This window comes from Oxyura jamaicensis, chromosome 8, assembly GCF_011077185.1.
Source record: "Oxyura jamaicensis isolate SHBP4307 breed ruddy duck chromosome 8, BPBGC_Ojam_1.0, whole genome shotgun sequence".
Lineage (NCBI taxonomy): Eukaryota > Metazoa > Chordata > Aves > Anseriformes > Anatidae > Oxyura > Oxyura jamaicensis.
In genome coordinates this window covers 25409383-25436761 of record NC_048900.1, presented here as the reverse complement: position 1 = coordinate 25436761, position 27379 = coordinate 25409383, and the positions used below count along the sequence as shown (strand labels likewise).

General features: G+C 41.2%; 1 protein-coding gene across 3 annotated transcripts in view; it reads left to right on the top strand.

The window, feature by feature from the left end:
- The first annotated feature begins 3363 nt into the window (after nt 1-3363).
- The window catches only part of TTC39A (tetratricopeptide repeat domain 39A), a 46131-nt gene continuing 22115 nt past the window's right edge, over nt 3364-27379 (top strand). Inside the window, exons 1-7 of one of the 3 annotated variants that reach the window (XM_035333150.1) lie at nt 3364-3567; nt 14145-14249; nt 20423-20554; nt 21220-21296; nt 21783-21850; nt 24667-24731; nt 27157-27256. In XM_035333150.1, coding sequence (XP_035189041.1) covers nt 3542-3567; nt 14145-14249; nt 20423-20554; nt 21220-21296; nt 21783-21850; nt 24667-24731; nt 27157-27256 — 573 coding nt within the window. In that variant the 5' untranslated portion in view covers nt 3364-3541. Of the gene's footprint in view, nt 3568-11948; nt 12183-12793; nt 12868-14144; nt 14250-20422; nt 20555-21219; nt 21297-21782; nt 21851-24666; nt 24732-27156; nt 27257-27379 lie in introns of those variants that run through there. The other 2 variants (XM_035333149.1, XM_035333151.1) reach the window with 2 other exon arrangements.

Here is a 27379-nt window from a genome sequence, read left to right as displayed (position 1 = left end):
CAATCTTCCACAAGTCTGAAATACACTCCTTTGGTAAGTAGAGTGGAACTTTACCTGTATGGGTGTTACTGACCTGTTGAACTCTGTGCAGAATAACTTGCATGTTGTCTTCCTTGTTGGCAGCATGATGTAAGTGTTAAAATTAAAAGAGCAGTGAGAGGAGGGCAAAACAAACCTTTGAAGCAGAAGCTAAGGGTGCAATTTCCAGGTGGGCAGATACAGGTTTTCCAGGCTGTAAGACCTAATACTTGTGCAAACAGTCTTCACATCTTTCTGCCCTAGGGATGTGTCTGGCATTTGATCTAGTGAAACACTTAAGCTATCAGGAGAGCTAGAGAGCTCCTGTTTCCAGGGAGCTTTGTGGTTAGAAATAGGAAAGCTGTCTGCGTTCGCTGCCCTTTATGAACGGTAACTCAGTACCTGTGCAGGGAGAGAGGACAGCACAATGTAGGGAATTCTATGTGCAGAAAAGTCAGGGAGACAAACAGAAAAAAAACACGCTACTTTTGTGTTTATGCATTGATAGTTAAGCATGAGAATTGCTAATTCTGATTTTTTGTGAGAAGCCTCACAAAGGATTTTGGCTTGCATCTGTTATATCCCAGAAAGATGGGAAAGAACTTCCCATCTTCCCTGTTATTCATTCCCATCAGGAACTTGTCAAGTGATGGGCCATCAATAACAGCTGCATTGCCATTTCTTGCTCAGAACACAATTCCTCTTGTGCAAAAATGAGACATACTGAACTGGCAGGACCTGCCATGGAAAATGAAAAGGATTAGTTTTTAAAGAAGGTGATCAAGGAGCTGATAGGGAAAATGTTGCATTGTTTGGACGTGTATTTAAGAGGTCAGAGTGTTGTTTCTACTTATCTCACTGAATTATTGAATGATTTTGGACAAACCACTTTTTAATTTCCTTCCTGTTTTCTGAATGACAAAGGGTCTGATAGTGGAACTGCTGAAATTAAGAAAGACATTGTTGTGTAGAGTAGAAACAATATAATGCTATTCTATTTCTGCATATTCTACAGTTAAGAGAGATGGTATGTGTTTCCTCTGTTAGTGTGTGCAGCCAGTTGCAATCCAGGACTATACAGACAACTGAAATTAAATTAAGAATATGGCAGAAATGTTTCTCTGAGCAAGATTTTCTTGCTTGAGGATTTAGTTTGCTGATAATTCAGGTTGAAATTCTTACCTTCACCTCAGAGTTCTGTCCCAGCTGCCATTGGCCATCCTTGTAAGGCTATTTACATACTGTCAGCTTTCTCACTTTTGTATCTGAAAGTGTCCAAGTCAATAAAAGAATTAATTCTGATCCACTTATTCAGACTGATTTTCCTGTGTGGACAGAATCAATATTTATCCCATTGAGACTGTAGTGTTAAACTTCTTATATGCAACTTTGTCGTTAAAAATGCACTACTCAAAGCCAAAAGGTCTTTAGGATCAATTTCCACAGACTGCAGTCGCACTTGAAGTGTGACCACACCTGGTTTACATAACTCATAAACTACTTCTGAAAAGTTCAAAAGATCTTTAGGTAAAATCCATCTTGTAACTGTTAAGAAAAACTATCTGAAGCTCTATCAACACCTCCTTGTTCTTAAATACTCTTCTGAAAGATAGATTCACATCTCTGAGTTCTAAACTGTTCTGAGAAATTTGCAGTATTAAATCCTATTTTTAGGCCCACATTTAGTATTTATTTAGTGAATAAATAACTTGGTAGAGGCTTGAAAAATGTATGTAAAATATTTGCTGAGTATTAGAGTTGGAAATTAAAAATCTCTAATTTTCTTTAATATGCTATTCATTTTTGTGAAAATATTTTTGTGTGTGTCAGATAAGAAAAACATAACTGGTCTGTTCATGAACATACAATGATACACTCAGGAAAATAACACATTTGAACTGCAGTTAAGTTATTGATGCAACATTGTTTTACCGTTTTAGCTTTTTTAAGTTTGTCCCTACAACAATGAATCCCTAAAAGTTGGGGGGAAAATGTAATTATATGCTGGCGTGACTATTGATTTAAAAAAAAAAAAAAAAAAAAAAAAAAAAAAGGAAGAAAAGTTTTAGTTAAATGTAACTAGCTATTGAAAATGGGCTGTATCTACACAGTGCAGAACTGCTAGGGAATTGTCATCTATAAGAAAGCTGTGAGCTGCAATGTACTATTTTCACAATCCCCAAAACTTGAGGTATGTTACAAGTATCCTATGCTGAAAAATGTGTTTTGTGCATCTGTGCCAAATAGCTGTGCAGGTGTTTACCACCACTCCTTGTAACATCCCTCATTTGTTTAAAGTGATTGATTTAGCTAAGACTTTTTTTTTTCCATCCTGTCTACAGACTAAAGAATCATGTTCAAATCGATCAGATGCATTCTTCTCAATTTTCTTCTCTCAAAAAATCTGTACCCAGTGCACTGGAGCTTGAGGCAGGGGTGCCACCTACCTCATATTTCACACATCGTGAACCACATTGTCAGTGTTCAGCTAACAAATTCTTTTTCCTTTTAACCTTATACACCCCCTGTTCTTATTAATGTGCCCATTGTTTCATTATGTCAACCACGTCCTTTCTGTTTGTCCTGCCACTCCCTCTTCTGCATGTACCTTTCCCTTCTTTCCCCTGTTCATTTCCTTCCACAGACTGTTACCCCTGTAAGCCTGAAGCTCCCTGATTGCTATGATTATAATATATGCAATTAATGGTAACAGCTGTGTCAGTATTCCATACTGGGGTGTAGTTTGTTGCCTTTTTTTTCCACTTTGTTCTTGAAATTACTCTTTGTTCATTAACCGGTAAACTTGAGCTGTACGGACTGCTGGGTGTTCCTTGCTGTGTACAACCTGCTCACCTTGTGTTGGGGGCGGTAGGGCTACACACACCTTTATGAGAGCTCCCAGGGGTGCAGGCTAACGCAGTGTAGGTTGATTCAAAGCTCTGGGAAATACGAAATATATTTTGTTCCCATTTCTTCACAACGGGAATTAATGGCTCCGATGCTAACAGAAGGGAATCAATAATGCAAAAACAAACTTAAAAACAATATTTTAATTAGCCAATAGTGTATTAAGCAATAGTGCGTGATTTCTTAGCAGTTTGTGTTTGGAAATGCTTCATGGCTTAGAGCTGAATTGAAAAGCCGGTAACGTGCCCTGGAGGTGAAGGGGCTGGGCTTGTGCCACGTTCGCTCACCTGCCCTGCTCTCACTCCCTCGACCTTCCCCTTCTCCCCGGGCCTCCCTCGGTCCCCCAGCCCCTCAGCAGGAGGACGGCGCCTCCCCGGGGCGGGCGCTGCCTCAGCCGCTCACCTGCGGGGGCGGCCCCGCGGCGTGGCCCGGCCCGGCCCTGCCCGAACATGCGCCGAGCCTCCCGCCCGCCGCCGCTCCACACCATGCGAGCTGCCTGCGGCGGCCGCCCGCGCCGGGGAGCAGCAGCACCAGCAGGAGCAGCACCAGCAGCGGCCGCCCTCGGCTCCGGCCTCCCTCTCGTACCACAGCGGCTGCAGCCGGCGCCGCCGCCTCCATGGAGCCCCGCGCGGCGGGCGGCAGGTGCGGGGCTGAGGCGGGGCGCGGGAGCCGCCTTCACCGCGGCGCTGAGGGGGCCGGGGGGCGGCCGGGGGCGGCGCTGCGGGCTCGGGACGGCCCCGTCCTGGCTTGGGGGGAGAGGGTGGGGGAACAGGGGGCGGCCGGGCCCGGCTGTGGTGGGGTTGGGAATGAAGTTCTCCCTGCTGCTGCCCACGCTTAGAACGGGACCACCAAAGGGGCAGAAGGCGGCTTAATCTTGTAGGTACTTTTTCTTTTTTTCTTTTTTTTTTTTTTTTTTTTTTTTTTGGCGTAGGAGGTCTAAGCAAATTACATACCTGCGCTTGCAGTCCTGCAGTAGCTGCATGCAAATTTAACTTTGCCTTCGCCGTCCTACTCAAGAGCGGGGCGATTTCGGCCTCTGAAGTCTGTGGGAGAGCCCGGAGGACCGAGTCCTCCCCGCCGAGCTCCTGCTCGCCCAGCTCCCAGCACCCCGAGTTACCACAGAGCTCCTGCCACCGGCCTGCAGGAGCCAGCCGCAGGTGGATCGCTTCCCTCGGCCCTTCCACGTGTGCACTCCCACTGCCCCTAAAACACATAAACTTCCATTGTGTGCCTTTGAGGGAGTTGCTCCTACACGGGCTGAATCAGTGTGCAAATAACGTTCTTCCTTGATGGTGACGACACGTTGAATTTTACAGGCAGGTGCACTGAGGCCTGTTTATGGCTTCCCTGTTTGACATGACTTCTGAAACAGTCTGCTTTATGGTCTGCGTGGGGTAAAACTTGCAGGGCTGTGGTTCTCGGAGAGCATTTCTCTGCTCGGAAGGGCAGTAGAGGGTCCATTTGTGGCTCTTGGAGAAGTATCGAAGAGGTGTTGTGCTCCGTCTCTTCCTTGGTGCTTTCCTCGTGTTTTAATGTTGCAAACAGCATCAGTCTGAGCCTTTAATTGGTCTGCAGAAGCCGTGGCAGAAAACATTTCCTGCGTTTTCGATTACATAAGCTATACAGCTGCGCTCATTTTTTGTTGGCGTCTGTATTAATGTTAGTCAGAATTACTGCTGAGAGTGGCGGTGGGTGGTCTGCTGACCCTCAGAGCATCAAATTCCTGTAGGATTAAAAGCCACAGGCTGTCTTGGACCTGCTGTTGACCCAAAATTGTACACGTATGTGTAAAAGCTTTCTACAGCATTGGCATCACATGCTAGCTCAACTCTTTAAAGGACCAATAATTTATTTATTTATTTATTTATTTGTACTCTCCAGAAGGAAAGCTAGGTCATATGCGCGCAGTGATGATTTTAAATGACATTGTTCCAAGGCTGGTGTGCTTCCAGGTCTTTGTGCTTGGACTGACAATAGCAGGACCAAAGACTGAGGGATTGAGACCGTGTCTGCACAGCACTTCAGGATGTTTTGAGCGTGCAGAAGGATGTTTGCAAAAGTGCTCAGAAGCAGCAGCAGCTTGTTGAGTGGTGTTGGTTTGGGCAGGTTGTCCCAAAAGTCAGGCTGTGCTGGTGAAGCTGTGGAATAGCTTGGTGCTGGGTCCTCTTCTCCTTTCTGTAGCTCCATCTACTGGAATCAGCTGTGGCGTTCCAGCCTGGAATTGCACTGGGATGTCAGGTACTTCAGATGTTTCAGTTACTGCACTACAAAGCGCTGAAAACAAGTTGTATTACGTTTCAGGTTTTCGCTAATTATTGGAAAAAACATTACTATTTTCATATTATACTTCGCATTTTACTCAAAACTGTTCCTTTAAAACCACACTGAAGATCGTAGAAAATACTTTTGTAGGGCTGAGCTTGTGGTTTCTTAGGTTTTGGATGTGTTTTGGGAACAGATTGAAATTATTAGGTCATGTTTGGAGGACATGATGATCTAGTGGACTGCTTGGAACCAAAAACAAAATGCTTTTTTTTTTTTTTTTAATAGAGATGATGGAAAATGACCTTCCATTTTGCAGATTTTCAGCTTTTGTCTTCACTTTGTTAATAAGCAAAATTTCAGTTGTCTTTTGTGGACAAGCAATAGTGAAAAGATAGTTTGAGTATCAGGGAGGTCATTCAGATATACCTGGTTTAATGGCTTCAGTCTTGAATTCAAGTCAGAACACACCACAGACCTTGCACATGCTTTTCACTTTCTTTCTCTTTGGCTCTGAATAACATTGTTTTCCTGAATTGGTGAAATTTGCTCGCTACATCTGCGTCATTTATTTTTTTTGATCAATGTCTGTTTCCTGTCAGAAATGGAAAAAAAAATGCCAGAAAGTTCCCAGACTGCTCTGATTCAAGTTCCAAATCATCCCTGCTTTTTATTTTTCAGTCCTCGTGTAACTTTCTCAGTTGTTTCTGCACTCTGTGAAAAGGGGAGAATAATAACTGTCTGCCTCTTGAGGCGGTTGTGCCTAAGAATAATGTTCAAAATGGCTTTAGAAGCCCTGAGTGCCAAGAAAACTTGCTACTAGTGCTTTTTTTTTTTCTGTTCTTGGGTATTGATTCAATTCTCAGGTTCAAGAGAATTATAAAAGGGTTGTATTGAAGTACTGTGCTTGAGTTTTTATTTAATTGGAGAGAATGTGGCATTGTTATTGGCCAAGGTACCATGAAGTATGCTATGCAGATAACTTCTCAAACACAAAATTAGTTTATTGGAAGCTTTCAGGGAAATATGCTCTGAAATTTTATGTAAAGCAATGATGAAAGGCTGAGCACCAATCCCCTATTTGTCCCATTTTTTTGTGTGTCATTCCTATACATAATTTTGATGAGAGCATAAAGCAGTTCAGCAATGGAGTTGGAACAAAAGCATGGTTTCTTTTTTTTAAGTTGCAATAAAACATGACTGAGTAGTTCATTTTGAAAATCATTTGCCTATTTTTAACACAAAACAAAACATTGCAGCTCAGAATAAATACTGCCGGAAGAACGCGTTTTGGGCCAAAATGTGTATTTCATCCCTTCTGTATTTTTCATCTCATTGAACTCTAAAGGAGCTGGAGCGTAAGCCAACATGAAAAAGTATGAATCAGACTTTGCAAAACGCTGAAATAAGATGTATGGGTAACTATTTGGGGTAACCAATCATTCTCTATTCAGTTGATTATTGCTAGGCAGTGGAGAATTCAACCAAAAGTGAATATTCTCCAATATCGCTCCCTCACTTCCCGCTGAATCTTATGTCAGTAACTTCACAGACCTCTAGCCTGATCTTGCACTACTTCAAAAACCAAAGTTCGTGGGTATTTCCTGGCTTCTTACGATGAACGTGGCAGATGTCAACTTGCATTTTGCAAAAGCCTTTTTGTGTGTGCGTGCTGTGTACCTAGATGCGCTCAACACTATAGCAAGACGATGGTCTAGCTCAGCTCTTGTGGAATTCTCATCAGTTTTAATATGAACAGGATTCGACCTTTAAAAATTCAGAATCAGAGGTGTAGGGTGACCACACGTAGTAAAACTGAGACAGTAGAGGATTTGGGAAAAAGGGCAAATGGGTATTGTAAGGTTGTCTAAAGACCTTAAAACTCAAAAAAAGCCATAATATGAATTGCATTCATGCTTCGAATTGTCATAAATTGTAGAGTATTTGAATCGGTAAAGAAGAGCTGGTAAAAGTTGTTAAGCATTAACACAGACTGATTTACAGATGAAAATTTACTCTTAGTTGCAGAGTTCCTGTAAATTCCTGTAAGGCTGCATGTATTTGTTTTCTTTTAATATTGACCCTGTGTGAGCTGATTCTTCTTCATGCATTCCAACTGGTTAGTGCAGCTTTAGGAGGCTGGGTTGATAATCTTACTTTTTTTCATTGTGTTCGGTGCAGGCAGTTCGACTAACTGGGACTCATCTCCCCCAGTGCTGCGTTTTGCCCTCCATAAGCAATTCTGGCAGTAGAACGCTCCTGCTCACGGAAAGGGAGCTGCAAAAGTGACACAAATGCTTTTCATTTGTCTGAACAAATCTACCTAAATGAATTTATTGCATTGTTTGCCTGCTCAAATACAGGATGAGAACTGTCAACGTAATGCAACCTAGATCCTGCTCGGTGCAAGTTAAACAGTGGTGGGACTGAAGGCACAAAAGTCTGCCGATTTGCTGGACTTTGTTCCTCTCCCGCGACTGCTTTGCCACATCCCATTGTTCCGTGAGCTTTTTCTGAAATGTGAGAGCCAAAAGCACAAGTGTATTTTTAACAGAAGGCTTCCAATGTTGCTGAGACACCAGCAGCTTGGCGCTTTCAGAGCTGAGTTAGCCTTGGAAAAGAACTGTGTCATGGTCCGTGTGCGACTTGAAGTACTGACTAAGATCTCTCAAATTGCAGAACTGCATTGTGTTTGTGTTTCCATACAAAATATTTGGAGAACATGAACATTCAAACCTTCCCAGTTGCTGTGCTGTTGGTAGAAGCAGTGACATTTCTGCAGGAGTCACAGGCCAGAAATGTGTTCAAGAGCACAAAGATAAACGCTGAGGTATTTCTCGCTTGGCACGTGGATCAGGAAGGGGTACGGTAGAATTAATTTTCTTGCATAAACTTATTTGCTTCCAAATTACGAAAAAGTTTGTGCATTGTCTGAAAACTGAATGCTAACGAATTATTAACCAGACCTGTGTACTGGTTCTTCTTTTCACGGTAATGGAGCAGATTGTTTCTGATCTGATGTGGTTTTAGAGCTGTTTGCAAAACTGAAAAGGGATTCTTCCCAAGTTATGTGCTTTTTGTTTCCTTGGCATGTAGAGGTTTTTTCAGTCTCGGGATCAAAACATTTGTCACACCGTGTTGCTCAAAGAAGCCATCCATTTAGCAAAGACCAGGCAAACATGGACAGGCAAGAGAAAGTGACCCCAAGTGTTCTCTGTTATCTCCTAACTTCTGTGCGGTTATCCAGCCGGGAATGGGAAGTGGCGTCATGGCAGTAATCCCATAGACAGTGGTGGTGTTTCTGAAGACGTGCAGTGGAAGGATACCCGGTGTGTCAGTAAGCCAAGCTGTGTTCTTACCTTGCAGCTGTCTTAAATCAGATACGAGCACATAATTCACAGTTGCTTAAACAAACTTGTGAGCTGAATCTGCAGCCCTTCAGATCAACAGCGACGTGCTCCTTGCCTTCGGCGCAGCAAGGCTGCGTGCCGAGCAGTCCCTGCTGGCTGCAGAAATACTTGGTGGAAGAGCAGCAGCAGACAGGCAGTCACTGCAGCAGTCAAGGCAGAACCCAGGCTGGCATTCGCTGGAGTAGCTCTGCTGGTGTTTCTGAATGAGATTAAGGCGGTGCTCAATTACTGAGTGCTATTGTGCTAATGCTGTGCAAGCCCTGCGACAGAAGGTCCCAGTATGATTACAGAGGTTTTGCTCTGAAGTTCCTTTGGAACTGGAAGATAATCTTTCCCTTGGATGCTTTTGTCTGACCTCGCCTCTCGCTTGTTTTATGTGTTAGTGACTAGATGGGGTTGTGAAAAGAGGCAGTGCTTCCACTGCTCCCCACGTCAGTCTCCTGGTCATGGGGAGAGGAGGCGGCTACTGAGTCACCGGCACTTGGTCCTCTCTGGGGTGGCTTCCATCAAGGACCGGGCAGTTCAGTTCTGCTCAACTCTATTTCTTATTCTCCTCCTCCAAATGAAGGCATCCATGCACATAACCTATGCCGACTTACACAGATAACGTAGATTTGGCAGAGAAATGTGCCCATGTTTTTGGGGATGACCGATTTAACCTTCTCTCGGCGTTTCACAATATTGAAGGAGATCTTGAATTATTATCAAAAGCATTATTATAAAGGTTTGTAGGCACAAGCATTATTGTAAAGGTTTGTAGGCACAAATCTCAGACTTAGCTTTTTTTTTTTCAAAGGTCACATAAATACTGAGTTCAAATGGGTCAGTAGTTCAGCATTTTGTAGAACATGAGTTTCAAGATTCTTTTTATTAAAGAAATCCATAAAGCCAATGACTACGCATATCAGCATATGTGCTGAAAACCTACAGTAAGAACATCATGCAACAGTGAAATAAAACCCATGCAGAAATATTGTAACCCCTATCGTCAAAAAAATCTCCCCCCCTCTTTTTTTGTCTACACAAAACATCCTGGTTCTCGTACTTTGGAGAACGCTTTGCTTTTCGTTAAGATTCAGGAATTTAATTTTGCTTAGTTTGCTTATGTATTTCATTCAGTGTTGCTGTTTGTATAAAACACATTTGATGTTTAAGCAAAAAGAGCGTTGCCTAAGATGTCCTGAGTAATTGTGCTTCTGAGTAGAGGCAGTGGGGATGCAGTGCAGTGGGACCAGGTCCTACATTAAGCCACAGGATATACTGGAATTGTGATTCGTGAAGCACCCCAGCTGTGGTCCCCAGGGCAGAGAATGATGATTTCATAAATAATCAGGCCACAATGAGAACCATATGATTGTCCTTACAAGACCTAGAGCCAAGAATCAGGAAACAGAAAGAAGCTTTTAAAACCCAGGAGAAAGGAGCCTAAATGTGGAGATGTTCCTGATCTTAATTTCTGCGGTTTGTTTCCTTTAGTTCAAAGAAAACATTGATACGTGTGTCAGAAGAGAATCTGCACGCTGAAGGTCTGAGAGTGTAATCGTTACCGGACAAGTGATGCTCAAAGAAAAAACAGCCAGCTCAAGTCCTGAAGACCTTGGCAGGGATGGGCAGAGCCCTCACCATACAGAGCTCCAAAGGATCATTTTGGCCATAGAATACCAGCTAGATGTGGGATAAACAGCTAGTGAAAATGACGAACAGTCCTTCCAGAGTAGCTCAGGATCATGGCGGAAAAGCACCTTGGTTAATTGTAAGTGGTAATTAGTAGTTATTCCCAAGTGGGGAAAAAAGCAGCGACGTCTTTTATCTCCAGCTGTAGCCCAGGTATGTGCTGCTGTTACAGACTGGTAAGGAGCCATTAAAGGGGCGGCCTGTGGCTCTGTTAGGGTAATTTTTATACCAAATGCAGCACAGGCTTTTCCTGTACAGGATGTCATAAAACAGCAAGAGATTTAATCAGGTGTGTTAATGTCTCAGAGTATCTTCCTGAAATTATCATCTACTTGTTTACCGTTTTTTGGGTCTTCCTTCAGCAGCTGACATCTTCAGTACTGCCATGTGCAATCTAAAAAATAGGACTGTGTATAGGAGGAAGGACATATAATTTTTAACATCAGATTATATGCACTTGGAGAAACTAATTTAGATAAATCAGATCGTAACCGAACAACTTGTCCGGTCCAGCTGTCTTGGTGAGCGAGCTCAGTGCTGCTGCCGATTGCAGCTGCTGCCCTTGGGTCCAGAACCAGCACTGCTGATGTGCCAGCAAAGCAGTTGGGGAGCAAACACTGCTTTATTTTGGACAAAATCAGCCAGATGAACTCACTCCACTGATTGAATTGTTTATGCCAACCCGTTTTGCATGACTGTGAAGAGAGAATTTTACAAAGACTGTAAAAAAATGTATTGCATCAAAAGCAGAATGGCCAGCAGGGCAAGGGAGGGGATTGTGCCCCTCTTCTCTGCTCTCGTGAGACCCCACCTGGAGCCTGCGTTCAGCTCTGGGCCCCAGCACCAGAAGGGCATGGACGTATTAGAGCAAGTCCAGAAGAGGCCATAAGGATGATCAAGGGGCTGGAGAACCTCTGCTATGAAGACAGGCTGAGTGAGCAGGGATTGTTCAGTCCGGAGCAGAGAAGGCTCCGGGGAGACCTTATAGTGGCCTGTCAGTACCTAAAGGGGGCTGCAGGAAAGCTGGGGAGGGACTTTTTGTCAGGGGGTGTAATGATAGGACAAGGAGGAATGGCTTTAAACTAAAAAAGGGTAGATTTAGATTAGAAGGAAAAAATTATTTTCTCAGAGGGTGGTGAGGCCCTGGCACAGGCTGCCCAGAGAAGCTGTGGCTGCCCCATCCCCGGAGGTGTTCAAGGCCAGGCTGGATGGGGCTTTGGGCAACCTGGGCTGGTGGGAGGTGTCCCTGCCATGGGCAGGGTTGGAATTAGGTGATCTTTAAGGTCCTTTCCAACCCAAACCACCCTGTGATTCCATGAAAACCTCCGTGCCTCCCGAAGCTCTGGGAACCCCCAGCAGCCCGCAGTTTGGCTGTGGACTTAAGCCCATTTTGTGGAGACTCCTTGCTGGGAAAGAGCACTTTCTTCTCTCTCTCACCTGTCTGCTCCTTGCGTTCTCAGCAATTCATGCCTCAGTTCTCCTGCGTTTCGCCTGGCCTCATTTCACTCTCCCTCCTGGCTCACAGGCTTCCAACCTGGTCCTCTGCTGCGCGCAGTAATTTTCATTGATCTGATCCCTGATTACAGGGATGCTTGACTTCTGCCTCGCTTGCACTGAGTGACAGGCAGCCGCTGCAGCCGCTCATTTCGGACAGCTCTGCAGATCACAGCTAAGGCTGGCAGATACCAGCACCTTCCAGATCAGCGGTGCCCAGCGGTCCCTGCCCCTCGCGTGGGGCAGCGTGGCGTCCGCGCGGGGAGCAGCGAGATGCTCGGCGCCCTGCCCTGCCCTGCCCTGCGCGCGCGGAGCAGCGCCCGGTGCCTGCTGCTGCTGCTGGGTGCTGCTGCCCGGCCGCCCCGCAGGCGCAGTGCGGGTGAGGATGTCAGAGCACACCGGAGGGCTGATGGAAAGGTAGGTGGCCGGGCTCCCGGCTTCCCCTCTGGGGCAGGGGCAGTTCTGATCTTACACTGGAAATCAAGAGAGGATCCGCAGCCCGCTCGCTGAAGCATGACTAATCACTTTGCTAAAAGGCTCGGTGTTTTTGAGTTTGAAGTCCGGCTTTTTTTCCCTCTTTACAGCTATGAGCAATCAGTTATAGCATTGATGTGAGGTGCGTGCCCTAGTTCAGGTCGGGAGCCCTTTACCTGCGAGCTGCATCGAATGTCTGCTTTCCCTGGAGCACCTGGGAGGTGCACAACTTGGGTTTTGCTGCTGTTGGGGGTGGCACTGTGCTAATAATTCTTATTCCTGCAAAGATGCCAAGTGATCAGTGCATCTTGTTTGTGCTTTGAGTTTAAACGTTTTTTTTTTTTTTTTTTTTTGCTTGTTTTGTTTTAATCATCTTTCTGTTTTAAAAGGAGTACTGTGAAAAGGTTTCTTTGTATTGAATGGGGTTAGATTTGTAATTCCCTAGTGGAGGGAAACACATCAAAACAAAAACAGATAAAAATGTTGCTAGTCTAAATATTTAAAAGCAGAAGAAATTACATTTTATGCACTGCTAAATAGGCTGTTTGTTTCAGGGCCACAGGTTTAAAAAGGCATGCAAGAACTGCAATACACACAAGCAATAATTGGCAAAGTTTTAGTTATTACGGTAAGCAAGGCTCAGAATAGATTCCAGGAGATGGGCAGACGTGATATTGCATTTTGTGTGAGGCGGATGCCAAGACTTGGTTAATCAATGTTTGCAAAGCACTCGGGGAGTCTCCTGGGTGCAGGACGATTTGCAGCATATCTCAAGTGTGAAGACAGCAGCCACTGTGAACAGCATCGTGTGATGTTTCACTCAAATTTATAATCCCGATTTTCCTGTGTATAATTTTGCCCTTTCTTCTTTGTGGTTATTATTCATAAAGTCAAAACTGAAGCGCAGCTGAAGTGGTTATTACTGATGCTATCTGTTTGTTCTGTGCTCCCTTGTCTGTTTTTTTTTTTTTTTTTTTTTTTTTCTTTCCTTAAGAGGATACCAGGATTTTGCTTTCTGGTGTTCCTTTCAGCAGGCTGTGTGTTTTGCCATTATTCAAGAAAATGACATAGTTTCCAGGTCACAAGACAGTTCCGAATTAGAGCTGGTGGAGTCAGAAACCCAATAAGGATTTTTTTTATTATTATTTTGTTGGGGTAATTTTGTGTACAGACTTGGATATGACATATTAATGCAATACAGCTCTTTGATCATTAGATGCAGATGTTTCAGCTGTCCTGACACTGACCAGGTTACTTTAACTTTGTTAGTGCAAGGTCTAATTTGTTTCTTCTGTGTGTTTTTTGTGATGGTGAGGACGTTGAGCCAAATTTTTTCAGCTGGCCTGTCTTATCCCATTGCCAGTAACCCAAAGATCAGCTGAGAACCCCCATGAAAGGTCAGGCTGACATCTGAATGCTGTGAAGGAGAAAAGTACAGTCAGACTAAGCCACAAAGATAATCTTCCGACTTCTGAGATGCAGCAGCAGTTTTTTGTTTGAGTGCAGCATCACTTCTTAAGGATAGTGATGTTCCTGGGAGCATGCACAATGTGAAATTTTAGCCAACCTGTGAGTCTGTAGTAGTCTATGGGGCAGGAACGTGAGCTGAACTAAAGCAGCTGTTCCAGCAGCAGGCAATATAATAATCTGAGGCTGTTTGGAAACATCTCATCCTTAAGAAAGCGGCCATCAAACTAACTAACCTCTCATCTCTGTGAGCCTTACACCCAAAGCGTGTGTTGTCACCCAGTGCTTCTGTGTTTATGCGAAGTGAGCTCATAAAACTGCAAGAATTAGAAAGACAATGGGAAGGCTAGCACTGAAGATGGGAAGTTGAAATGTAGAAGTAACATGCTGGTAGAAGGAGAACAGATGTGCTGAGTTTATTCTTTCTTCTTCTGGCAGGTCACCAACATCAGACCTCAACACGGCATTGCATGAGTGCATGGCAGCTCTGGATTTATTTCTTAGCAACAAGTTCTCAGATGCTTTGGCTTCTTTACAAGCAAAGTAAGTTGGTTACTTATACCAGTTTTCCTTTGTTTATTTTTCTTTGCTTCACCATCTCACGAGAATTGCCTAGACAGCTAGTTCTCTATCAATAATTGATAAGGCTGTATGGTTTTGGTTCAGAAGGGGATGGTAAATAATATATTAAGTTTTTGGCAAGACAGAATAAGTGCTTTACACATGGTTGAGTAAGTAACGTGATTGATCAAAGGTAACTACAAAAAGTACTGAATTGCTGTCCAGAGAAGTAACCGTTTAGCTGTAGCACTTCTGTCACCACCACCACCTCCCGCTCTCCCCCTCCACCCCCCATATTTTCTCACATACAGCCAAAGTTTGTAGTTTTGTGCCTAAATCAGCAACTGACAGTGAGTCGTCAAGCTTGAGATGTGTTACTGTAGGTTTGAATTTAAATTTATAAGTTTACTTTGTGACTGGATGATTTATTTATTTTCAAATACCTAACTGCTTGCAGAAACTTCCTCACAGCTTATTTTACTGTTCAGTGCTGTGGTCGTGCATTCTGCTTCCTAATCACATGTTGCCCAGCTGCAAGCAGTGAGGTCAAAACATAACTTCTAAAAATTGTCTCTTGCTAGTTTCTGTGATTTTTTTTTTACCCTGGCCTGAAGTTACCTGTGCTCGTGGATCTTGAAGTCTGTGATTAATTTGCATTTTTTTTCCTCAGTTTTCACCATGTATTTTTGAGCTAGCAGGAATTGTGTGTTCTTCCAGGTCACTGGAATATCAAAGAAGTAAAATTCACAGGTGATGCAGGTTCTCTCTTTTTCCAATTTGGTTTGTCTTTTCCTTTATCCTTGACTGCATGACTTCAGAAGTGTTTGGGGTTACCAGTGATCTAATAGGTCACGTAATAGAGCTCTGGGTACTCGCATGCAGAAGTTCAGAGAAAGCACATGCAAACGCTTTTCAGTAACCATTATGACCCTTTACATTTGCTACAGACCAGGATGAGGCCTCAGATGTCCTCAGCAGGAGCAGCAGGTCGATCAGGTTGCATCAGCTTCCTTTCCACCCAATTACCTTTTACTCGCCTCACTCGTGTTATACATGAGTGTAGTTGTCAGTGTTCTGCATCTCCTTCGCTTCCTCTTCCCAAGTTGTGACTGCTCTGGCAGGAGTGTGTTTTAGAAATGCATCGGGGATGAGTGCAGTGACTGCTGTCTATCTGCCTTGCTTTGCTGGGCTAGTGCCCTCAGTACCAGAACCTGTAGCTTACCCATTTAAGTACACAGTATGAAAGGCATGCATAATCAATGGTAGGCTCAGGCGTATTACTAACACTGGTTTTATTCACAGCAGTGTTGTTTTGTGTTTATGTATCATCAGAAGATATCATTGAAATGGCAAGAATAATTGTTGTCATTAAGTTCTGATGGTAAAGCCCTGTGCCCATCTGGAAATGCTTACTCAGTGCTTAGCACAGAATAGGGAGATACTTTTGGAGATCCCAAAACGCTGCAAAAGCTAATGTGGCTGTGGTGTTTTTTTACCCCATAAATCCATTTTTCTTGTATTGCATATGGTTTCCATTCAGCTTTTGTCAGGCCCTGCAGAATACATTTCATGAGCTGCCATTCTGTTTTTGTACCTGAGTGTGTTGCATATTGCAAAACCATTTTGAAACAGGTTTTTCATGTTAGCCTGTTACGAGGAGGCCTTATTCCTGTTGTCCTTTGGCAGCAGGGAAATACAGGCTTATGATCTTTGCAAGTGTAACGCAGAAACAGGATGGTAAATTTCCCCACAGATGATATCCATTATGAACACACTCCATCTCCTCAGGGAATGACAAGAGCTGTGGAGTGGGCACATGTGGTAATACTGAGTATTTTCTTTGGGAGTCATCAATTCCTCACTGCTGCCTTTTAGCATGCTGAGATTTGAAATTGGTTTTCACAGTCCATAAACATACTATCTTTGCTTAAAGAAATACTTTTCAGTTTTTACACGCTTGTAAAGAATATCTTATCCTAAATTTTGCAGCTTTGCCACTTATGTTGTAGGACATACTCTGCTCTGTATTACATTACTGCAGATTCACTAAATTACTCACATTTGGCTTCCACAATAAATGTATTTCCAACTGATTTGTACCATGTGTAGCTGAGAACAGATTTTGGCAGTGGATGAGAATTACAATCGGAAGATCTCTCTTAGCAGCTTAAAAAGAAATATCTAAGGATATTGTCTAGACTTGTGTTGAGATAAAGCTCTTTTTTCCTGTTTAAAAAACATATGCTCCATAAAGATGAGGACTTGTTTCATAAAAATTTTAGTCTGGTGTTTTTGCTTCATGTTACATAACATTTTGTTTCCTCGGCTACCTTTTAAGTTTTAGAGTTAGTTTTCTTTCTTATCATTAAAACTCGTGTTGCTCAACTGTGGGCTCCAGTTCTCTTGTGGTTCCTGCAGTAGGTTTCATTAGTTTAATCTCTTAGATGGAATATTCATCTTCAGACTAAAAACACCAAGAAATTCCTTAAACTTATTCTTATTTCCCAAATAAAGCAGTTATTTTTATTATGCACCCTGTTAACTGTGACACCGAGTAACACTAAAACTGACTTGTCACTGGGGTGGGGACAAATATCATGTTCGTCCTCAACCCCAAGATATAGCAAATCGATTAAAAGCTGCCTAGGTTTTCGTTCTCTTATAATTGCAAACAGTTAATTACCACTGAAAGAGTTGATTACAATGAGATTTCCCCTTCCCTTCTGTGAAACAAATGTTTAATATTTTAACAATTATCCTGAAGGAAAGCATGACATAATCACCTGATGGTTTGCTGATGTCAGATCGCTTGGGAGAATAGTAAATAATAAAGATAAATTCATGACGCAGAGCAATCTGGATCATTGGGTAAACTGCAACGCATCTGTCGTGCTGCTTGCAATATTATAAAAACAAGAGTGATTCACTCTGAGCAGTTGACTTTATCCTGGAAATAGTCTCCCCAAAGCCCCTGGAGATGCTGGTAGAATGTTAATTCTGGAGTGACTGTGTCTGAAAGGTAAGTTCAATCCTGTGATGTATGAATATGTCAGGTGGGTACGAAGACATTCTGGTACTGCTTTGCTGGTTACTTGTACAACTGTTCTTGGCATAGCGGAGTTCTGTAATACTTATTTACCATCACTGGAATTTTTAAAATCCAAATTACAATATTCAATGTTATTTTTTTTTGTATCTGAGTTTTTAAAAGTTTTTAAAGGTTATTAAGGTTTGAATGGGAACCTTTTAATGTCTGCCTTCATTGTGTGGTGAAATGTTCTTCTACTGTAGAGCAAAAGCAAATATGATGCTGTTCAGTAAGGTGTCGGAGTGTTCCTTGGGAACTAGCCAAGAAGATCTGTGATTGTGATACTGAGCAGTACAAGAGTAAGGGGAAGCACATGGAGGTAGCTTGAAGCTCTAGAGAGTGTTTGGATAAAGATGACGTCCTCCAACAATGTCCTGATAAGAAAAAAAAGGCTGTTATATTTCATTCTGAATCCATCCGTATAAAATGCAGGTCTTAAAACAAAACTGGCAGTTTCAGTTATTCATTTAGTATAAATAGCTTAGATAACTGCTAGATTTGTTTACAAATGGTTGCATTGCTATCTATCTCCCAGCTGCAGAAAAAAATCCTAAGTTTTGATGCTGATAAATACCAGTTGCCTAATGAGAAACATTAACCTACTTTAATCTCCTGCAAAATACTATAAGCAAAATAGATGAAACCATTGATTAGGGAAGGAGTGATTTTGCATCAGAAGCAAATTGCTGTAGAGAAAAATCCCTCTTCACCATTGTATATTTGAAAGTATAATTTTTCCTTTCAGTACAGTGGATTTAATGTTTATCTGCTTCGATTTTGAAAGCAAATTTCTAAAATTTTGGAAGAGGTCCATTTTAGTGCCTTTCCTGTGCTTTGAATGTGAAACTTGGAAAGGGTTTTATTTTAATAAAGGTGAGATGAATTGTGTTTCTTTGTGCCCACTGAGGCTGATGACTAATCAAGTGAACAGGAACACTTCATCAGGTTGGCGTATTGTATGTTCATTTTTTTCTACTTTGCATTGTCAATCTACTGAAAGAATCTTGATCCAGGAGGCCAAGGCAGAGCTTTCCTGACTGTGCTGGATTTTAAACTAATTTCTCCATTAATGTTTTTTTTTCTTTTTTTTTCACATTGGAAACGAGATGGCTGTCAGTATAGTCCAGGGGCTCACAGTACTTACAGCAGTAGGTGATTTCCCCAAATGACTTTTGTGCTAGATGGGTTTAGAGGTTGGTTAGAGCAGCTTGTTAGGTAACCTGTGGATATGGCGTGGGCAATGAGGAATTAAGGAGAGTCACAAAACACTGACTGCACTGTGGTTGAAAGAAGTGCACTGCACATTTCTTCAGAACAGCCCTCCTGCTCTGTGCCGTGTGTGTAGGAAAAAATAGCCCTTCGGCATCGTTATGGAGGGTGGCGAGGGAAGCACCATGCATCCGTGTAATGCTGTCTGTGCTGGTACCAGGTATTATTTTAATCCCTAGATCTCAGAACATACATAAAACGAGGTGAGTCAGGATCATATAATCACTGGGATTTCTGTTTGGTGATTTTATTGCATAATATCATTGAGAGGGGGTTACTTTAGATATAGAAAAGGTTATTTTTTTAGTCTCCGGAAAATATTAACCAAATGTCAGGGACTCCTGAGGACACTTTAGGGTTTTCACTCCACCTGGCAAAAGAATCAATGTGTGGACTCAGACTAGCACCATGAGTTACCAGATCACTGTTGGGGTCATTGTCCAGATCAATGCAGGGTTGTCTTAGGCTACCATAACATTATCAGTACAAGCCAGGCATCAAAACCTGGGGAGGCAAATGTCTTCCTGGGAGAGGAAGTGGGTGAATCGAGGTGTCCTTAGAGTTTGGCTTTTCTCCTTAAAATAAAATCACACAATCACGGAGTGGCCACGGTGGGAAGGGACCTCTGGAGGTCTTCTTGTCCTTCTGCCTGCTCGAGCAGGGTCACAGCCCAGATTACCAATAGCTGTCATTGCCTCAGGGGCATGTTGCTGCCACATCGCTTTCTGCTTGGAAAAAAAGACAACGAAGTTGCTCATTTTGAAAAGCAAACACCTGAAGTGCATGTATGGAGAATAGGTGTACTGTTTGATTGCAGGTATTTGTGTATATTCCCTGCAATAGGGAACTATCTAATCCATGCTAAAAGTGTAAACAATGGAAATAACAAATGTAGCTCTTTAGCAGTGTTTGTCTAAGTCATGGAGTTTGTCATGGGTGAATTAGCAAGGCCCACAGAGAGTTCCTGTGGCAGGAATTCATCTGAGCTTTTTCTTCGACCTGTTTCCCAAGTCTTCTTTATTGGACCTCTAGGCCTGAAGATATTTTGATTCATTTGCAAGTGGTTACACATGGCTACTGCATAAATGCTGTAGGTGCATGCAATGTGTAGGTGCTGGCAATGGCTGCAGGTGGAATTTACTTGTCTTCCTTTCATTCTTTTCAAGGTTTTTAAGCTTTCTGTAAAAGAAACATCAACTGATGTCCCACAGGAATGCATGGGGTGGAAGGTTAGCAGAAGGGGAGAGGAGGAAAAAGCTATAATGTTTGGTTTAGACTGGAATGCTTCTGGTAGGAAGATCTGTTTGAAAAAAAATGCTATTTTGGCCAGGGTTATAGTATTGTGTTACATATCTCCTTGAGTCTGTCCTGAGTAACTGTCCTAAAATAGAAGAATGATGTCTGGATTTGTGTCACGTGCTGTAGAGTTCACTTAGGTAATCTATTTAAAAAAAAAAAAAAAAAAAAAAAATGAATTGATTTCCCTGAATGGTTAGCCATGCAGGTAATTCCTGTACTTTAGGTATGTTAAATATCTATCTTTAGCTCGGAATGGGAACATTTTAGCACAGTTTTTGAAACTGGAGATGCAGTCATGTTTTCCTGCACAAATCTGAATCTCTTAGCATTTCTTGATTATAGTAACTGTTTGCATGTCCTTTGTGTTTGATTTCTAGTTCACTTGGACCTAGTTTTCCCATCAGACTGATTTGTTTCTGGTGTTGGATTTTTTTATTTTTATTTTTTAAATCATTATAAAATTAAAGCAGCTGTGTGTGAATCCTATGTTTTCTTGCAGAACTAAAGACAGTATGTATCATGCACTGACTTATGCCACCATCCTGGAAATGCAAGCTATGATGACATTTGATCCTCAGGACATAATGAATGCAGGAAACACAATGAAGGAAGCTCAAGCCACCTGCCAAAAGTAAGTGTGGGGCAATTCGGTCAATAAATAGTCCCTTCATGGAAAAGTCTTGAAAGACATCCAAGTTAGGAAAAGAGATGTAATTCCATAGGAATTACAGGAAAAGAGAGGTTGGCAGGGACATCAGGAGGTCATCTAGTCCAGATTCCTGCTCAGAGGAGGGTCATTAATGAGGTTAGACCACATCACTTAGGGTTTTCGGCGTTCTTGTCCTTGTTTACTGCAGTATCTGATTTTTCTTGTCAATTAGTTTGTTTTTTTTTTGTCCTGTTTGTTGCCCTGGTTCTGCAGTGTCTGGAGGCTATTTACCATTTACAGATGTAGCACAGTTCTTCCCTTTGGTGATGATTGTGCTGTAACCAGCTGTCTTTTAGCCAGCAGTGCTCCCACTGCTGTACATACATGAACACACACAATGAATCAAAATGCCTCCTTATCCCCTTCCACCATCAAAATGGATTTCTGTGCACAAAGGATAAAAGACAGATCTCAGGAGGATCATGTTGACCAAAGTCTACATGGAATATGCTCAGGTTTGCATATGTAGTGAGATGACAGGGTTGGTGAATACTAGAGGTACATCGGTTACAATATGTATGGCCAGCTGAAATACAGGGTTCTCATCTTGCTTCATGTTCAGAATGACCAAACTGACTTTTCTGCAGATTTAGGAAGAAATCTACAGTAGCTGATTCCATCAACAACCTTGTGCATAGACAAAGCCTTGAACACTTCACTGAAGGTAACATTATCTCTAATTTTCCTCTTTTTTGCTGGAAGTAGAATTGTATCGAATTGTTCACACAACATGTTCTTACAGTTTGCCGACTCATTGACAAAATTTCTGATTTGTCCTTTACATCACTGGATCACTATTTTAGGAATTGCTGTGTCACCATATCCAAAATCTCTGTTTTATATTGGTTGCTGACTCAGTATTTCCAAAAATTGTTGTGTAAGGAAATACCTAGAAAGAAGCAGGAAAAATGCCTAGAAAGGTTCTAGATCTAAGAATTCCTGGAAGTCATCATTCCTGCAAAATTTCTGTAACAGTATATCGTTATTGTTTGGAGTTCCTTTGATAATCTAGAACTGAAACACTGCAGCCAATTCGGAAAAGGTTTTTCTCAGTTTGAGATTTGTGAGTTTATTCCTTTATTAATGGCCTAAGTATTTTTAAATTATTTTTCATCTGATTTTTGTTTTCTCCTGCTCCATGTGACACTAGAGGAAATCCATGCAGAAATTTGCTATGCTGAATGTTTACTTCAGAGAGCAGCACTCACATTCCTCCAGGTATGTTTTTTTTTTTCTTTGCATGGCTCATTACAAAATAATACACACTGTACAGACTTCCTTTGTTAAAATCAATAGAAGTCTGTGGTTTCACCTAATGATCTACAACTCCTTCATCTGGATTAAATCTGGATTTTATCTGGATTATTTGCTGGTGAGATAGTGACATGTTTGGTTATGCCCAATGATTATCTGAAAAGGCTTATCTCATTACAAATTGGACTGTGTCCCCTGTGATGCCCCATTCCCCTTTGGCTGTGTGAAATGTTGCTGCACAAAGCACTCTTTTTCAAATACTGTATGTTGGGATATCAGATCTTAAAAAATAAAAATAAAAAATAAAAAGGAGAGAGTAGTCACTGAAGCTAGGCTAGGCCGGAATGCAAGGGAGATTTTGTTTCAGTCACACTGGTGTTTGCTTTCCCAAGACTTCTTTCTCACTTGTTTGTTTTTGAACGCTATTATGGTCTGCACAGCTATTAAGCTCCACACATGATTTTGCTGTATAGTGCTGCCTGTCTTTAAAAGAATGGGAACTCTCCCTCTGCTTCGAATTTTATCTGTCTGGACTAATGAAGCTTGATTTGTTTGAGAAATCAGCATTAGCAACACTTATTCCAGCTATCATTAACAATGTAAGCTGCAAGCTGGAGCCTGGATAACTGATTTCTCTTTTTGATCTGCCTCAACTTGCTTGGTAACATCAGGCCTCTTCACCTGTGCAAAGGGGATAATAGAAGTCAGTCAGATTTATAAAGAGCTTCTGCTTCTTAGGTCAGAGACGCTGATAGAGAACGAAATGCAGGCAGTGGTTTTATAACAACTGGGAGTTGCCAGATGGGCTCTGATTTGTGTTGCTAGAAACTATTGCTTCATGGCAAAGCCAGTAATCAAAATAGATTCTTCTGAAGGTTTTCGTATTCCTACTTTTTGGGATGAGTGGCCTGTAGCACTGGGGACAGTTCAGGTGATATCTGAAGCTGTGGCAGGAATGTTTTTCAGAACTTCTGCATTATACCTGTAAGAAAAATGTGTTTAATACAGTGCCTCTTGGTTTTAAGCACTGTTTTCACAGTTTTCTATTTTAAAAAATGTTTATAAACACATAAGAAATTTAAGAGTAAGAAAATAATTTATTGTCTTCTTCTGCATGAAAAATAACTGGTTTTTGCTTCATCTTTTTCTCTGTGTTTAATTTTTCATGAACCCATGAACTGGTTTTAAAAATTAAACAAAGGCACTTGTCTCCAACAGCTACTGCAGTCAGTTAATTTTGATGCTTAATGTAAATGACCAAACCAAATTGAAAAAAACATAGAAATTAGCATCAGGATTTTGAGGGGGAGGCTGAACTATTCTTGTATTGGTTACCTCTGTTGCTGGTATCTTGAGTATTGATTTAAATATTTTGCTTTAAACATTTTAAAATAATCTTCTTTCATCGTCCATTTTCTGTTCAAAGGAAAATGTACTTTTTTTTTTTTCTATTCAAAGGAAAATACAACTGAACCTTTACATATGAATAGGTATGCCCAACCCTTCCCCAGTTGCTAACACAATTTGTTCTACAGAACAAAGAAAAACAGGGTCACATTGCTCTGTGATTATTTTGTCTGCATGTTACTGGGATTCAAGTCTCTGGGGATATATCAGAAAATACACGTTCGCTTATGGGGTGTTCTGTCCTCATTTATCACTCGACACCTCTACTTAAGGATGGCTGTCAAAGACATGTCAGTGGTGATGTTGCAGTCTGCAGAAGTAAGCCCCTGCCCTTCAGTCCAGGCCATTAGGCTTCCTACACTAATTCATAATTCAATTTATTCCAGACTTTACAGTTTTCTGTAACTTTGATTGGGTTATCTTCCCGACCGTCAGAAAGATGGAAAGCTCTTTGGGGAAGGTTCTGTCCCTTTGGTTACATATTGTTGAGCAGCATTGTGCCCCATTTTCTCGACAATAACAGTAAAACAACCAAACATTCCTCTAATCTATGCTGTTTTCACCTAATCTATGCTATTTTCTCCCCAATGGGTTGTACAGCCTCTCAAAATACCATCACAGAAAAATCATTTGCTAAAACGCATGTAGCCTTCCTATTCCAAAGTAATAGCAGATACCAAAACAAACCAGAATGACAGATTAGATGTGATGAATGAAGCAAGAAACTGCCACCAGAAACTTATGAGACTAAAGAGTTTTCTCTTTGGGATACAGCTGTTAACTAAAGGTCCCCCAGATACATTTTTGTAAGTTCTCAGTTCATTATAACTAGTAAAGCAACATGCTACCACACTAGTATGGGTCTCGGAGGCACTTAATTCAGACCAGAAAGAGCATATCCTGCATAACTTTACTTACCCTGCTTCCTTTTTAGGATGTGAAACTATATTCTGTAGACTCCTGAGGACAGGCAGTTATTTGTATCTGGTGCTGAGCCAGGAAACGTTCAGATCTTAACCATGCTGAAGGACAAATGAAATAAAGCTATTTTTTGAAACAGCCACAAGTGCATGTGCTGTAGATGCTATTCATTAGTTTAGTTCCTGTGTCCATTAGGGAGATTCAAATGGTCCAGAGGTCACAGGGGCTATACAAATCACAGAATGTATCAAAGTAAAGTCTATAGATAATCTGAACAGAGTAAAACTATTTTAATATAGAAAGGAAGTCATAAATGCATGTATTGTTTCTTAGAGAATTATACTGTCAGTGTAATGATGGTTTTGTTCAAGGCATGTGTTCATCTCCAGAAGACAAAAGCTGTTTTATAATGCTTATAAATTCATGTTGCTACCATCTTTCCTTTCCAACAGGACGAGAATATGGTTAGCTTCATAAAAGGAGGCATCAAAGTCAGGAACAGTTACCAAACATACAGGTATGCCAGAGTGATGACAAGATTATGTGTACTCTTTCCATAGAAAGTGCTGCTGGTCAAATTCTCCAATTCACAAATTACTTTCTGATATATTTATTTCAGCCTTTATTATGGGCCTCACATCCAGAACCTTTCTCAGCCCACACAAATTCCTTCTTTGCAAAACAAAAGACGTTGATATTATGGTTGATTTGGATTTTAAATTTGCATTAGGTAGACAGGGAATAGAAAAAAGAGGTAGTGGACCCTTCCCTTGTTAACAGCCATGGTTTGCCTACTTGAGATATGATCAGGCATGAAACAGGTCATCAGGCTTATGAAATGGTATTTCTTTGTAGTTCCTGCTGCAGGTTTTTGGAACATTCAAATCCAGTAGCTGAAGCACAAGTAATTCCATAATAAAGGCATGAAACTAAAAATCAAGAGAATATAAGATGAAGAGCTTGCAATTGAAAATATAAATGGCTTCAAAGAAAGATTTAAGCAAATGTACAGGAAATAGATTTGTCAGGGCTAATTAGCATGATAGAACAGATGCAGTCTCTCCACATCACGAAGTCCCCAAACAGACAATTCGTAGAGGATGTTTTTCCAAGCATATGCCACTGTCTTTGTGAAATATTGGGTTAGCTGGACCTTTAATCTGGTTAAGTATGGCAGTTATTCTACTCTAAAGAGAAGGTGCATGCTATTAAAAATGATAAGCAGGGTTGCTTATCTAAACTCACAGTATGTCCATTACTTAGTGCCTAGAAGCCAAAAACATCTGCATAAGCATATTTCTTTTTGGGAGGTAATGGAGAGAGATTTTCAACATGTGCAAAGCGTTCTGAAGTGCTGTAGTAAATTCTGCAAAGGTAAATTAAAATGTACACCATGGGAAGCATACTCTGTTGTGCCTCAATAAATTAAGAACAGCTCTAGTATATGTAAAAACAAAGTGTAATAAATCTAGTAGGACTTAGGTGGTCTCCTTCAAAAGAATGCTAATAACAACTTCAATATTACTAAAACATACTTTAACAAAGGGAAAGTTTGTATGTGAGATTGGCAATTACGATTTTTGTACTGTACCTTGGATGTGGCAAGAAATAATTGTTTGTAGCCCTGGTGAGAGTGTGGTGCAGAATGTTACAACAAAAATGTGGAAATGAGCCTTTGTTTGCCTTGATTGATTAATATTTATCACAATCATTTCTGATATAAAAAAGTCTTCTTTGCTTTCCCTGCTGTCAACAGAACAGGTTGGTAATCCACAACAACAGCAACCCTGACAAAAACAGTAGGGGTAAATATTACAAAGATACAAAGCTCTCAGGGAGAAAAGGTTACCATAAAAAAGATGAAGTGAAATAATATAGTAATTTAGAATGAAACATTTGCTTGCTGTCAGTGCATAAAAAGTATGAGAAAACTTTCATGATAGTAGAGACTAATGAATAATTTAAAAAGGTGAAAGCTAAATTTACATCATATTTTGTTTTATTTTAGGGCTTAAAATTTGGGTTCAGAAAAGCCACAAAAAGTCATGTGTATCAGACACAACAGTATCCACTCCAGGTTCCACAGAAGTGTACTGAAAGGGAGAAAGATGGCAGTGTCCATATTCATGTGGGTTTAAGGTGACTAAATGCAGGTCCATTGTAAAGGCTGCAATTATAGTGAAGTGTCTTAGATCTATTAGCAACAACCAGCAGATAAAAATGTGACAGACTGCATACAAATGTGTGGCTGCCATTGAAAGAGTGTTATTTTTTTTTTTCCCTAGTCATAAGCAAATTGAACTAAAACAATAATGTGAAAAGCACATAGCTGTGGAAAGCTTGGGGAAAAAGCAGCTTCAAATCCAGTTGGAACAGGGAAACAAAGGGATCCACAGGGAAATAAAGGGATGCTACCAAGTTGATATCTACAAAAATTAGAAATATAAATAATTTCCAATATATCTTCTCACTTCTAAAAATTTCTTACAATTGTCTTTACCTATATACAATGTTCTTTTGGTTGAACACGCACAAAATGGGAATACATAATCCAGAAATTAGTGAAATGCAAATCAAATTAATTAAAAAATTGTGTAGTCCTATCTTCTGCACTGCCCCATCGTCTCTTTTTGTAATAGTAAATCCCAACAACCATTCTTGAGACGTTTTCAGGCAGAAATGTGGTTGCAAATTGACTGTCTGTTTGATAGGAATTCAGATACAGGACTCCGTATTTTTGAGTTGATAGTAATGTGACAGAAATGATTTGTTGATAAATCCAACAAAATGTTGTAGGTGTTGTTCACCTGGGTGAGATGACAAATTCACCTTTTTTGAACTACTGTATAGGTCAAGGTAATTGGATTACTTTCTTACTGAATTGTAATTGGTGTTAATCATTTTCTTTACTGACAATATGACACAATCTTGTGCTTTTTCAGGGAGCTGGACAGTCTCATACAATCTCCACATTATGTCAAAGGGGAGAACCATCTCCATTTTGAAGGAGGTGTAAAGCTTGGGGTTGGAGCATTTAATTTGGTATGTACCAGCAGTTCTTCTCTTGAGCTCAAGGTCTGCAAACTCCTGAAAATGTTCTTAACTACCTGAGAAGTTCCGTGGGCATCAGTGTTACTAGTCATGGGGTTAAAATTAGGTGTGTGC